The 14883-nt window shown below is 37.6% G+C and overlaps 1 protein-coding gene and 1 long non-coding RNA gene across 8 annotated transcripts in view; both read right to left on the reverse strand.

Moving 5' to 3' along the window:
• The window catches only part of KDM4C (lysine demethylase 4C), a 263563-nt gene that overhangs the window by 140568 nt on the left and 108112 nt on the right, over window positions 1-14883 (reverse strand). The window contains exon 9 of one of the 7 annotated variants that reach the window (XM_071802541.1): window positions 13228-13978. The exons of the other annotated variants lie outside the window; for them this stretch is intronic. Coding sequence (XP_071658642.1) covers window positions 13949-13978 — 30 coding nt within the window. The 3' untranslated portion in view covers window positions 13228-13948. Of the gene's footprint in view, window positions 1-13227; window positions 13979-14883 lie in introns of those variants that run through there. 7 annotated transcript variants of the gene reach the window in all.
• On the reverse strand, window positions 4663-8312 carry LOC139826420 (uncharacterized). Its single transcript, XR_011736463.1, has 3 exons — window positions 8246-8312; window positions 5661-5827; window positions 4663-4722 (listed from the first exon to the last, which is right to left on the reverse strand). It is a non-coding gene; the product is annotated as an uncharacterized lncRNA (long non-coding RNA).

A 14883-nucleotide genomic window follows, 5' to 3' on the forward strand; every position in this document is an offset into this window, starting at 1 on the left:
TAAGTAGATAATTCTATGCCATATGTTCGTGTAGGAATTAAGATTCTTGCACTGGAACATACCATATTGCTCTCACTAAAATACAGTTAAAGAATTAATGCTTAATAGACACATGCAGTGAACAGTAAACCTGCTGCTGGGAAAGACATGACACAAAAAGAGGAACATTACTTGATGTTCAACTGTAACCAACCCTATTGGAAAAGCACTAATAATTTAAACTGAAGATTTGTACAATCATGATATCAAAGAAGATACAAGGATTGAGATTTATATTATTTTAGAAATTGTCTCTAAGCTTATCTATCTTCCGAGAAAATGCAAAGCTTCTTCAGCTTCTGATGTCTTCAATTGATGCACCATGTCTTGCAGAATCAGAAGCTCTGTGAATACAGGCAGCTTAAGGGAAAAGTAAAACTGGCCTCAAGAAATTTAAGTTAAAAGTAATTAAAAATAAGTATTTCAACTTGGGTCAAAAGCATTGTTTTATTACCCAAATTGATCACAAGCTTATGCGGGATGACCTCATTAATGTTTATAACTATGTAAAGGGTGAGTGTCATGAGGATGGAGCCAGGCTCTTCTCGGTGACAACCAATGATAGGACAAGGGGCAATGGGTACAAACTGGAACACAGGAGGTTCCACTCAAATGTGAGAAGAAACTTCTTCTCAGTGAGAGTGACAAAGCACTGGAACAGGCTGCCCAGGGAGGTTGTGGACTCTCTTTCTCTGGAGACATCCAGAACCCATCTGGACACCTTCCTGTGTAACCTCATCTAGGGGTTTGGACTACATGATCTGTTGAGGTCCCTTCCAATCCCCAACATCCTATGATTCTGTGAAATGTTTGCGCTACAGGAAAAAACAGCAGCAAGACAACCTTTCTAAAACAAGGTGTACATCTTCACAAAATCATTTTTCTGTGAAACATTTCCTCATCAAATACCACATCTTCTATCCAGTATACTCTGAAAAGGCAAAATGACTACTTCCAACGTCTTCACTGTTGCTTACAAACAAACACAGAAGGAACTGTGATGGATTTATATATGCTATGTCTTCCTTTTCAAGGATAACCGTTCTTAAGGAACATGTCAGCCCACTAAACAGAACTGCTAAAAAGCTCTACCAAAAGCTCACAATCTTCATGTAGTATCAAGTGGAATGAAACAAACCACCTAACAAAAGGCCTGTGATTACCACAAAAATTTCCACAACTAGCCTCTTTTGCTAGGTTCCTACAAAATGAGGTCTGGACCATGAAAATTATTTCCTTTTAATGTTTATTTCAGGCTGATTACAGGGGATATTGGAAAAAAAAAAAAAAACAAACAAGCAGTATACTGTAAATACTAAAAGCCATCTATTTAAAGACACACTAGTAACTTTTCTTATTTTTTAAGGACAGCTTTTAAGAAGGATGAGATTTCATTATTGCTCCATTTCAGGGGATCATAACAAGCAATATTCCAGTTTAAAGGAAATCCTATTACTCAAAAAAATAAAAGTTATTTGCTCAAGTAGCATTTCTAGATTCCTGGTAAACAGAAGCTTCTCTAAACTTGGAAAAATGGCAACTACTTCACATTTGAATAAAATGAGAAACAGAGAGTAATCACAGGCAAAGGAATCTGTCTCAGATTTCTGTGCTTTATCTACCAGGACTCTGTTAGGTGATGTTCTCTGATGCATCCTGAAAGTTCATGATTCTCAGAGCCCGCTAGCCAACACAGGAAACAATGCTTAAATCTGTAACAGGGCTCGAACTATGCACTACACCTGGTCAGCCTGCTTGCAAATCTTTGTTTCAGAATCTGTGACCAGTAATTCATACAGCCTTCCACAGCTCTTCTAAACCAAAGAAGGTTTTAATCTTAAAAAAACAGGTAAGTCTGAATGAAAAACCATGTTTAAACAATGAAACATTGCCCATGGATTTTTTTTTCCACGAGTTTAGCCCAATCACCTCAGATCATGTGTGCAGTCTCAATCTCTACATCTGCCTGTATTTTTGCGAATAATTCCCAAACATTTTCCAGAGAATACTTTTTCAACTATTCCAATTGTCTAAGTTAACCTCTCCAAGCCATTGCAAGCAAATACATCATTATGAACTAGACTTGGAAGAAATGCTTTCTAAATTAAAAATGTATGCATTGTTTCTTATCCTGACAGCTAAGAGATTCAGTTATTTAACCATCACAATAGCCTCCTGGTAGCTTCTTTAACAGACTTGCTATTGAATTATAATATTGTGTATGCAGCACATTTCCAACACAGTCATGGGACAATCTTTTACTTGCTGTAAGGTCAGTTCTCACACACTGGTATCAAGCTGCTCTGTATGTTTTACAGGCCTCAGTTCAAACACAAACTCAAACCACTCTGACTCCCAAAACACACACTGTATTCAGAACATTTTCTTCTCCTCAGGTAAAAAGCACATCGAGGTGCAAGTGAACAACATACAGAGCACTGCCATTAACCCAGTGATACATGTTATGAAAGTTACCAGCTACAGATGACAGGGAAACTTTAACATTTACCTCATTTCCAGATCTGGATTTTTTTTATATTTTACTACATGCCCTCCAGCATGCTCTCCACCCCCACCACTTCATTACTGTGATTTTAATATAAAATAGTAACCCCTCCACAGATCAATTAATTGTCTCTACAGAACTTTGATGGAAATTTTGAAATCAAATTAAGATATTAAAAAAGACAGGGAAAAAAGGTGTGGTGTATTTAAATAAATTACATTCTCAGCAATGTCAAGAATACTTTCTATCTATCGAGAACGGTCTTTTCTAGTCTATCGTGATTAACTGTTAATTGATTAAAAAAATGACAATGCATTCTAATATACTAGAACCAATATAGTTTCTCAAAAACTCAACTACAATATCACATTACTTTAATCCAGGGTCCTGTTTATAGAAGAAAATGACAAAATTGTGGTAAGCTGCACTAAGGTACAACACTACTGAGAATCACTGTGAATCCGTGGTACAGAACAAATTGACACTATGTAATTTGTATTGAAATAGAACATGAAATAAAAGGGAAATTACAATTCAGTATTTTTAAAAGTCATATTAAATTTGGTGGTTTTTTACCAGTCAAAAACAACTACAAAAGAAAATGCTACCACTGCACAAGTCAAATTCTTATTACAGAGATTTTGATTTTCTTTGACTTTTATGTTGCAGTTTTGCAACTATTAAAAGATTCAGAGAACAACTGAGTATAATTGTGAGTTGGTCATGATAGGCAGCAGTCTTCTGCTAATCACTGCCATTTCCAATGGTACCCAGGTTGATAGAAAGGACGGCTAAGAACTCATTTAAACTACAAGCATGAAAATATTTATAGAAAAGGGAAGACAGACAGATGGAAGACCGATTAAAAAGCGCAGACCAAAGACATTCCTACTTCCTTCCACTCTTGAATCCTCAGACTTGTTTAAAGTCACTTAGAAATTTCCAGGTAGTATTTTCTGTTTCAGGAAATCATCAGGGCTTATTGGGCCACCACCCAAAGGAACCCAAATGCACACAAATGACAAACTAGTTTCCTCTTCATTTTGCTACTCAGAGAATACAATTATTTTTTTCAAGCACTCCTAACAGTACTTGTAACTCTGTCATCTGTCATGAGGTAAAATAAACAGATACTATTGCATATGTACTAAAAGTTCATTACCTACTCAAACATGGAAGAATGCCATTTTTCCTACTATCAGGTAGTTGTACAATGACATAGTTTGTACCCATCTTATGAAATACTGGCAATAAATAGAGGTAGGCTTATTAACATGTAGTATTTGTCTAAACTGCTACATGTTGCAAACCTTACATTCCACTAATCTAGATTGACAGGGCCATGGTAACACTTATAACGGACACTGTGAGAGTTTTATAGTTAACACACAGATTGGAAAAATGCAACAGGGTACGTGGCACCTTTTACTGCTGCAGCTTTAAGGCACCTGCCAAAAAAAAAAAAAGAACACAAACCAAAAAAACAACAAAAAACAAAAACAAAAACAAAAAAAACCCACCACAAAACAAAACAAAAAATAAAAACCACCACAAAAAAGAACGCACCACGCTGCCCCCTAAAAAATACCAAAAAATACCAGCACCATTGACTTCATTTTGGAAGGCTGATTTTTTCCAGTAGGGCATCTTGAACCCTTACACAAGTAACACTTATGGTACAGAAAACAGAGGTCTTATGAAACCAAGCTCGGTGCTTAAGATCTTAAGATGATCAGTGAACAGCTACTTTCTTTGTCATTACTGAAAAGTAACAATTGACAGATTGCACTAGTCAGCAAAAAAAAATTTTTCTAAGAAAACAATGCAAAAATAGATGTCCTACAGCCATAATTTACTAGCCAAATAAATATCCTGGTCCACTGAGTAACCAGAATTCTACTGTCAGTGACAAAAGTATGAGATATGCTTGCTTTGGACTTAAGTCTTTATTAAAATATATTATCTTTATTTTTTCCATAACTGCCCTGTTAACATATTTTCTTTCATAAGAAGAAAGTATCACAGTATAGGCCCCAGACTTCAGGACAGCAGATTTCAGCTTACTGAAGGAATGGGTGGATGGGATACCAAAGGAGGAAGCGCCAAAGAGTAAAGGAGTTCAGGAAAGCTGGCATACATTTAAGGGAAACATCCTCCAAGTCCATGGATAGTTTGTCCTGAAATTCAGGAAAACCAGAATGTTTAAATGTAGCAAGAGCTGGCTTGGCCAAACAGTAAATCAAGACTAAAGTCAATGCAACAAGGCAGCATGCAGAAGTTGAAAGCAGGGCAAGCCTACAAAAGCAGAACTTTAGGCATGCAAGGATGGCATTAAAAGAGCCAAAGCTCACCTAGAGCTGACATTGGTGAGGGCTATCAAGTGGCAACAAGAAGAGCTCCTACCACTGGTCTGGTAATAAAAGGCTGAGCAAGTGAAGTGTGCACTCACTGCTGAATGGTCAGAGTTACATAGTAATGTGAGGCACAAACAAGGCTGAGGTGCTTTCTCTGCTGCAGTCTTCACAAGGTCCCTCTGCCTTCCACGCTTAGTGACAGAGTACAAGAAGGAATAGAACTACCAGCAGTGGATGAGAGCTGAGTCAGGAATTGCTGCCAAAACTCAACCCATCCAGCTCCACATAGCTGACCAGACGCATCCAAAGACCTGGCCAATATCTAGTGAGACTGCTTTCTGTCATCTTTGAAATGTTGTACAGATGACACGGGAAAGGGTTGGTGACTGGACAACAACAAACACTGCACAGATCTTCAAATGTAGGCCAAAAAGGTAGTCCAGAAACAGCAGACCAGATGGCCTTCTTAGGTCTCAGGGAAAAATGATTAAATGAGTCGTCTCAGAATGCACTTCTGGCCACCAAGGGTGCATCATACCTGAACAACTTGATTGTCTTCCCTGATAAAATGACCAGATTTGTGTGTGGCTGTCAGTGGGTGTCATTCACTTCAACTTTAGCAAGGCTTTTAACACTGTCTCCCACAACACTCCTGCATCCAACTTTAGACCTTACAGTCTGGGTGGATGGAAAACTAGATAGGTAAAACACTCAACAGATGGATAGCTAGAAGAGTTGTGCTTAGTGTGTTGTAGGTTTACCTGGAGACCAGGAACAAGCAGAGTACTGCAGGGGTCTGTCCTGGGACCTGAGGAATATTTCTGTCAGTGATCTGCAGGAGGTGATGGAGTACACTGTCAGGTTTGCAGATGATACCAAGCTAGGGGACCACTTGATATGCAATGGCACAGCTGATGTTCAGAAAGACCTGAAAAGGTAGAAGCAATGGGCTGACTGAAGTCTAATGAAATTACATTTGCCCTCACAAATGTGGAATCCTGTCCCCAGGAAGGCAGAGCCCCTGTCAATGACACTGTGGACCCAGGGCCCTGAATTATTCTATAACACAAAAAATAGTTGACAACTCCATCTACAAATGTTTGCATGCCAGACACCTATCAGTGTCCAAAACCAATAAACATACACTGAAAAGGCTAACGTCCATGAGGTTTAAAAACCAGCAGATTTCCCCCATCAGTAGTTATGGATGGTGAGTTTTGAAACTCCTTAGTTATGATATGCATTTAATTTTTAAAATGCCACTAGTTAGCAAGGGAAGACAAATGAAAGAGATTGGTTGTATTCAGAAGTAAAATTCAAGAAAAATTACTTAACATATCCATAAATTTAAGGAGTTGCATGTCCTTCTGGGAGGGAGAGGCAGGAAATACTTTTCCCATAATACTGATTAAGTGTCAGATCACCAAGAAAAAGTAAAAAATCATTAAACAAGATAGCTCAGCAGGCCTAGTTAAAACATACTTGATCTCAGAGCAACAGGACTGAGGATTTATCCTGAACTAATTTAAAACCTTTCAGTGCTGAACATGAGGAAATTTCAACTGCTTGAATATACTGTTTAGCATACATTTGACTGAAGTAACAGTAAACTAGAACACATAGACATACTATCTTTTCTTCTATACAGAATACTTATTTTCATGTCTTCACTTTTTATATGCAATATTAATGCAATTATAATCTGCTCACATTTTTAATGGCTGTCTGGTCTGATACTCTGTATTCATAGTCAATCTTTAGTCATACATCATAAGCAGGCTGCCTATTGATAAAGTAGTTTTCCCTGATATGTTTAAGCTTTCTTATTCCTTGTTAGACTTTGCGACTATTCAGAGAAATGCAGCCCCTTGGTACTTAAAAACTGATATCTTTTGTTAAGAGAAGAAAAAAAAACACTTTTGAAGAAAAGAGCTATCATTAATGGCAACCACATTCAGATAAAAATCTCCATGAACGGATGAATAATTCAATGATTCATTATGTGTGGCTTCTGATAGGGTTATATCCCCGCTCTCACGGACACCTGACCCAAGCGCGGCAGCTGGTGCCTGGCTGTGCGGCATGCTGTATCCTGACCTACTGCGAGACCTCAGCCATGAGGCAGCAGCGTGTTGGCAGGGGCAGCACAGCAGATGCCCTTTTCACATTCCCTGCCCAGACAGAAGCTAGGCAGACAGACTAGTTTGTAAATGGAAAGAAACAATTTCAGGTAAACAGCTGAGGGAAAGAGAGTGGTAATACAAGGATGGAATTTAGCAGACAAACACAGTACAAAACTACTGCATATCTCTCTGTACAGTGGTGGGGTCAAGATGCTGCAAGATAGCCTGGGTACCACAGAGACCTTGCACGGACCTCCAAGCAACTTGCAATCCTCTCTAGTAGCCAAGCTAGCCTAAGTAAATTTATTTGTGCGTAGGACTTGTATCTGCATGACTGAACTGAAACAGTACCCTTTTAACCATGGCTAGATGCATAATGAGAACAACAGGGATGTTTAAATGTATTCTGCAGGCCTGTGATGACAACACGAGGCCCAAAGGACCCTTTGTTGCAATTGGCTGAATGAGAAGTTTGTTTTAAGTGAAAATGAGAATAACAGCCAGGAACTCTAATCTGTCTAAATATGAAAAAAAAAGGAAAAAAGCACAGAACTTTCCTCCAACTATAATTTTCGTACACAGCACTTGATTTTGGCTCCAGCTTCACAGTTTGTTGAATAGGTTTCTGAAGAATAAACAACTATGATAAACCAGACTCCTCACGCCTAACAATTCACTGTATCTTTCTAAAAAGCATAGGGTCTGAATCTGGCCATCTCTTTAGTACAGTCAGACATGTTTTATATGGAAATCCCAGACTCCCTTAAATAATGTTTAGCAGCAAAATATAGAGAAAAAATAGATTTAACATTTTTCCTATGGCACAGTTATCTATGTACAGCATTCATGAGTCTTTCTCAGTGCACAGTGATTTTGAAACCCAAACCAAACAGACTGAAGAACAGAGTAATAGTTAGAAAGCATATGGCAGAGGGGGGAAATACATATTTTTTTTTCATTGTTCGTTCCCTCACCACTGACTCTGAAAACAGCTTACTTAGAAATTATTTACAAAAGGTGTTGCTTAACATTGCAATTAATATCAACAAACTATTTTCATATAAAATATTTTTTATAACACAAACCAGAAACCTTTGTGAGATTATACAGGAAAAAGAGGGTACAATGGCAGCTTATGTTAACATGCCTGTACTAGCCTTCATGCACAAGCACAGGTTAAAAAGAAAATTAAAAAATGGAAGAAAAAAAAAAAAATAACATACCTTAAGATTTAATGCTAGTTAGACACCAGCACAGCTATCCACAGTTACCAGAAAACATGTACTCTCATTTCTCAGACATTTTACAATTATAGAAACACACTATCACTTAAATAAGTACACATCCTAGCACAGGATATGATTAACATTCAATTTGCAGTTTGACATTCACTACAAGTCAATGTTGGTCAAATTTAATGCACTCCACACCTCAAATCTCACTACAGAACAAGTCAGTTCATAAAGCAACACTGTTTTTCCCACAGAATACGCTGTACCTTAATAATCAGCTATGGTATCCAGAGAATTGCAGTTATACTATTGCATTAGTCCCTATGGACAGGAAAGCATATCTTGAATCCTCAGTATAATAAAACCCAAAGCCAAAAGCAACATAGCTGTAATGTAATACTTTTCAATGTAAATGTGACTGAGGCATTTAAGAAAAGACAGATTCTGAAATGAAATATAGCAGAGAGATTAGCAAAGCCACTACGATTCAAATAACAGTGAATTCTCCAAGGGTTCAAGCTTATCTGAGTCTCAGCAGCAGCATAATACAGCAAAAGTCCAAATCACAGATGCAGGGATTTTGCAGCACTACAGCAACTGGGTATATACCACTAAATAAATCATCTTCATGAAAATGTAATTTCTTAACAATTCCTAAATGACAAACTGTTGTTTTGAAAGTAAAGTAAAAGCAGAAACTGAACACTGTCATGGTGCTGGGTGCTGACGGCAAGGTGCTGCAGGGGTGGCCTGTACTGGGGTAGGCCAGGGGCTGCCCTGTGCCAGACACAGCCTGTCCCAGCCGGCCCCCAGCGACCCACAGACAGAGCAGGAGGGAACAAAAGTCAGAGAAACAGGAGAGGGAACATCAAGGTCAGAGGAGGGGAGGCCGGAGTAGCTGGGTGTCTCCTGAAGGACCTGTCTGGGGGGACAGCCCACACCAGAGCAGGGAAAACCAGAGAAGGAAGGAGCAGCAGAGAGGAGATCCTGTGTACTGACCATACATCCCTATCCCCCCGTGAGACTCGGGGAAGAAAAGTCGGGATTGAAAACAGAAGGCAATCTTTGGAAAGAGGGGAAGAAAGGTGGTCTGATTTTTGTCTGTTCCTCACTACCCAAATCTACAGGGTGTTTCAGAAAGACAGACCCAGTTGCAAAGCAGTAGTGATTTTAAATCGGGTCCATCTCTTTGAAACACCCTGTGTTTTAAGTGGCAATTAATTCAGCTGCTTTTCCACAAGTTGAGTCTGTTTTGCCCACAACAGTAGCTGTGATGTCTCTCGGGAAGGGGAGCAAGCCAGTGGCTGGGTGGGCGTCCATCCTAGCTAAGGCTACAATGGGCTAGGTTGAGAATAGGACATAGATTATACAAGAACAAAGGCACTGTATTGTTTCCCCTCATACCTAATAATATTGTGAGGAAGTGATTTTGCTTGTGAAAAAAATATTGGCAAATGTGGCAGACATAGTGTTAAAATTCGTCGTAAGACACACAATCTTCGAACACCCAAGAAACTGAAAAACTTTCCAAGATTGCAGTTGACAGTCTACTATTTTATCCTGCAAAAGGCAAAGTAGGGGGTTTTGGGATTGCTTTTCAAAAACACATTTAACTATTGTTCACATGATGTATACTGTTAAATGATGCTACACTTAATGAAGACAATACATGCCATGCAGAAATTTATGTTTCATTGGTAGACGAAGTAGTAAAGTCTGTACACAGCTGACTCAAGGCAAAAGGATTTATGCTGGAAAAATCTCTTAATTATTAACATAAATGTTGTGTGATATCGTCAAATTAATATTGCTAGGAAATAAGGGCATTTGCACTATCTGTGCTTTTAACACTGTTATTGTTCCATTATGAAATGCCTGCGCCCTTTATTGTTATCTCTTGTTTGGTTATTTGGATTCTTTCCTTTAAATTTGTAAAATTTCTACATCTTAAACAGACTTGTCTTTTTTATGCTTTAGAGTCAGTCTGAGTGGGTTCCAGCTGTAGTTTTCCACAACTACAATCACACATCCTAAAAAGCTACAATATCAAGGTTTGTTAGCTTTCTGTTTCCATAAAATCAGTAGTTTTCTGATGACCATTCAATGTGTGATAATTCTACAAGCTCTCCTCTCCCAAGGGGTTGCTTTTTATTAGGCAAAGCACAGGGTTTTTACAACTTTCTTTCTTTAAATAATTATTTTAAAAGAAATCTTTTTTTTTTCTTAAACATAATAGAAAACTTGTTCCACAGAACTCAGCTCATACCTTTTTCGAGGTGCACTACGTCACCTGACTCTTCAACTACCTCCTTATCCAATTAAGCACTGTTGACAAGAGTATTGTTGAAAGCTATGAAAGGAGCCATATCCAATCTTCCTTGGCAACCGTGACACAGACCACAGAAGGATTATCACTGGGCTCCAGCAGCTATGAAGAAAACCCATGCTATTTTTACACCATAATTTTATTAAAGAATTTTCCTATTCTTATTACTACCTGCCTGTATCCACCAGAAGATGCAGTGATGTAAGCAATGACAGATGCAAATTTCCGCTGTACAAGCTTAGCTCATAGCAGATTTGGAAAGCAAAAAGGCGAAGCTGCCAAGAGCTTTCAGCACCTTGTGTATGCTGCAGCTCTCACTGCTGCTGCCAGCTGTACAGCTGAACCAGTGATAACACTGGCTGGAAATTTTCGAGTAAACACACTAACACAGACAAGACTCCAAAGGGAAAATATGAAATGAGCTTTTGGCAAAATAATAAGATCAATTAAAAAAAGAAAACTGGGAAGGCTGGATGTGCTGTAAAGAGCACTAATACTTTTGTAGTCATATCCGTGAGGAAACTCCAGAATGCATTAGGTAGGGCACCATGCTCCTAAGCACCTATGTGCCAGGCGGCTTTCACACATGTGTTTTCAAAGCATTATAAATAAAGAATAAGTGCCAAAGTCATTATCCTCCCTCTCCTAAAAAGCCTGAGCTAAAGAGTATCAGGCACAGGCAGTTACTGTTCATGCTAATCATCACTGCTGTGAGATGAAACAGCGAAGAAACAGACCTGTTTGGTATTGAGAAACATAATTTGACTAATAATTTTTCTCTAGCAGTAATTTGCCTAATCAAATGTATGCAACAAGTGGGTAGCCTTTAGCACCTACCAACCGTACCTTGCAATAAGCCTCCGGAACCATAGTGGAAAATGATATCATTTTATACATTGTAATTCATAAATGGAATGTTTCACTCATTTTAGTCTGGATGAGCAAGTACCATCAGTCCAAACAGATTTTTGTGCATTTGGCCATGACAAACAGAAACAGATGGGAATCCACTTTCTATCTACTATGTAAAGAAAAAAAAAAAAAGAAAAAAGGAACATATGTAGGTTTCTTAAAACATGGTAAAAAAAGTTTTTAATCAATGTTGACATTTCCTGTGAACCAGTCTCTCTTTCAAGAATCAAAGTTAGAAAATGGTGCTATAACACATTATTTTCACATACCAATTTTTTTGGTCTTTCTGCAACAATAAGTCAAGCTGGACTCTCAGTAAGTGTTCAACAGTCTTAAAGACCATAAAAGTCTAAGTATGGAAGAAATAACTTGAATACACAGCCAATCACATTTGTAAAGGACACACAGAAGTACTCTTAGAACGTAACACTGAGCAATACCTGAAAAAAGGTGTTAACAAGTATATCAGAGGTAAGACACATAATAGAGAAAACCAGGAATGTTTATATTAGTGCACGAGATACGAAAAAAAAGCCTTTAATAGACAGAGACTGGACTAAAATCTGTTCATTTCTGAAAAGTATCCTAAAAGTTACTCAGATATGTATCTGTGACAATCCTGCCAAAAATGTTTGTTGATGACAAACAAGTTAATATTTCTGGAATCTTTCTTAGTGCCAAAACAAGCAGCTTGAGGCATATGTATTCCACGGCATTTCTGAGAAGAATCACAAAAGTTATGGAATAGCAATCTTTAGACTGAACGTAAACTCCTATGCTGAGTGTAGTCACCCTAAACTGTGTTTGCAGCCAGTGGCAAACTTGTCAATGAAATTTAGCATACAATTCATGTCTTGCTTCAAATCGTGCCTAAGGTCTCTTGCTAAAGAAACTGCAGTCTGCAAACGCCTGGTTTCCTCTGGTGACACTACAAGAATCTATGGTGACTAACTCAGCTGTACACACCAAGGATGGCTCAAGTAAGTCCAGCTACATTACAGCCTCGACCAGTCAAAACTGTTAAGTCCTAAAACAACAACGACCAAAACCAGACAAACAAAAAGACACAGAGGGAGACATAACATGACATTTGAATCAGAAAGCTAACTTGAAACACAGATTTAAGGGAAAAAGAAAGAAAAATCAGAGGATTTTTCACAACCGCAATCGTAGATGTGCTTTTGCCATATGAGGGCAGAGAATTAACAAAACTACAAAATAAAGCACAGAAGAAGGAAAGATGGTAGGCGTGCCTTGTAACAACATTAGAAGATACCAGTGTAAGTAATAAGGTTTTACTGGACCCAAGTATTCTGGATTTTCTCACTGTTCAGAGTTAATTTTTAAATATTGCATGTGTTGATGAATACCATCAGAGCTGACACTGTACGCTTAAAATATTATTTTCATTGTCTTACTGGGGAAGGAAACAATAATTTGTAGGAACAAATGCAGTTCTCAATTATCTCTTCAACTCCATGCAGCAATACACTTTAATTTTTTTGAACAAAAAAGATACCAACGTCATTGTTTTAAATGGTTTAATAAATACACAAATCTATCTACAGCCAAATGAAAGAACTAAAATTTTAGAACAATGGATGGATTGAATAAGTATTGCAAATACTCCTCCTGGTATTGAAAGGAAATCATTGCATTAATCCATAGATAAGGTAAGAGCAGGAACTAATCCAGTCTGCAATATTTTAATTACAACATTTTCAGCGTAAGTACAGAAATCATTTATATTGCCCATATTCAGTATTACTTAATAAGCAAAAACTAAGAAATAAACAGAGAAGTGAAGGTCATCAAATTAAGCTGACAAACTCCAATTTTCTAATTTCAGTGGAAAAGAGGTTTTTAATATACTTCATGAAAGATATGCATTCTCTTTTCAAAAATTGCTGAGTTGAAGAGAAAGGACTAAAAACCATAGCTTGAGCTACTTAACAAAGGAGAGTTGTTAGGGCTTTTTAAAAATTACATATAGAATTTCAAGATGCAAATCCTATTTCACTAAAAGAATATAAGGCTGTCCTGTGGCACTAAAAAAAATGGGGCATATTCAGCCTTTTCGCCACTGTATTCCTCAGCTTCCCTAGTACTGCAGTTTAAATTTGGGCTGAGTTTCATGCAGTCGGTGTAGCTGCTCATCACTAATTCACAAAAGGCTATCTTCTGCAGTTTGTCCTCCTTAACATGGGAACAGACAAAGTCAGGTTTGAAATTTTCTTTCTGTGCTTTCATGACTGAGCTTCAGCTCTTTCTTGTATCCTTCACTTTATATCTTTCCCTCTTTGTAATTGACATACAATGATAGCATGCAATGTTTTGTATTATCACACCTGAGATAATCTACCTAAGTTTGTTGAGACGAGGTAACAGAAGAACAGCAATCACAATTTGAAATTTTATGAAGTTTTTCTGACAGACATGAAAATCTTGCCATATGATCATTGGGAGATATTGTTGAACTTTAGTACCTAGAAGAAAACATTACATGAATTGACTAAGCAAAAATAAACTTGAAATCCTTAAAATAAAGCGTAGAAAAACCAGAATGTGGTAAATGTCCTATGAGTTAAGAGGATTCAAACTGTCTTAGAGACACTTAAATAAAATTGAAAAGTTTTACAAAGTTTGCCATCAACTTAGTCTATAATATCATTTTCCAAAGCCATAACTTCCTGCAAACACTATACAGAAATTTTGCAACTTACACAGATCTTAGAAAACTAAAGCAAAATTCTGGTCACAAGAGGACAAAAAAAAAAAAAAAAAAAAAAAGTGAACTGAAGGCAAAGCTGACTGGTAGTCCAAGACACTAAATATATTGCAACATTTGTAAGGGGGTCTTACAGATACCTAAACTACTACAGCAGTCCTTCACTGAAAGATCACTAGTGGCACCTATACTAAAAACCTTCACCTGCTATAAACATCACAAGCCTCTCATGTAGATCTTTCAAGGATTGTATACACACACACACACATAAATACATACACATACATGCACATATACATATGTGCACAGGTTTTCCAGATTTCACGCTTTCCTGGTTCCATAGCTCTTCATCACTTGAGAACAAATTTTTGAAGGACAAGTAAATCCAGCACTATTTACCAGATCATACATAGACTGAATATGTCTGGTTTTAACTTGCGTGTGCTTGGTAAAGGTGTTGCACAGAAGTGGCTTGCACACAGGAGTAGTAAACATATTGCAATTGGAGAAGCTTCAGATTCTGTTTATTCTGCACTGAGAAATACTTGTCAGTGCTGTGCTAGATACTACACAAGCTCTCCTAAATACTTAATAAAGGATATTTCATGATCAGATAGCCTTCCAGTAAGAAAATGTTTCTCTAGAATGTAATGTAAATAATCA

The sequence above is a fragment of the Patagioenas fasciata genome, chromosome Z (genome assembly GCF_037038585.1).
Source record: "Patagioenas fasciata isolate bPatFas1 chromosome Z, bPatFas1.hap1, whole genome shotgun sequence".
NCBI classification, from domain to species: domain Eukaryota; kingdom Metazoa; phylum Chordata; class Aves; order Columbiformes; family Columbidae; genus Patagioenas; species Patagioenas fasciata.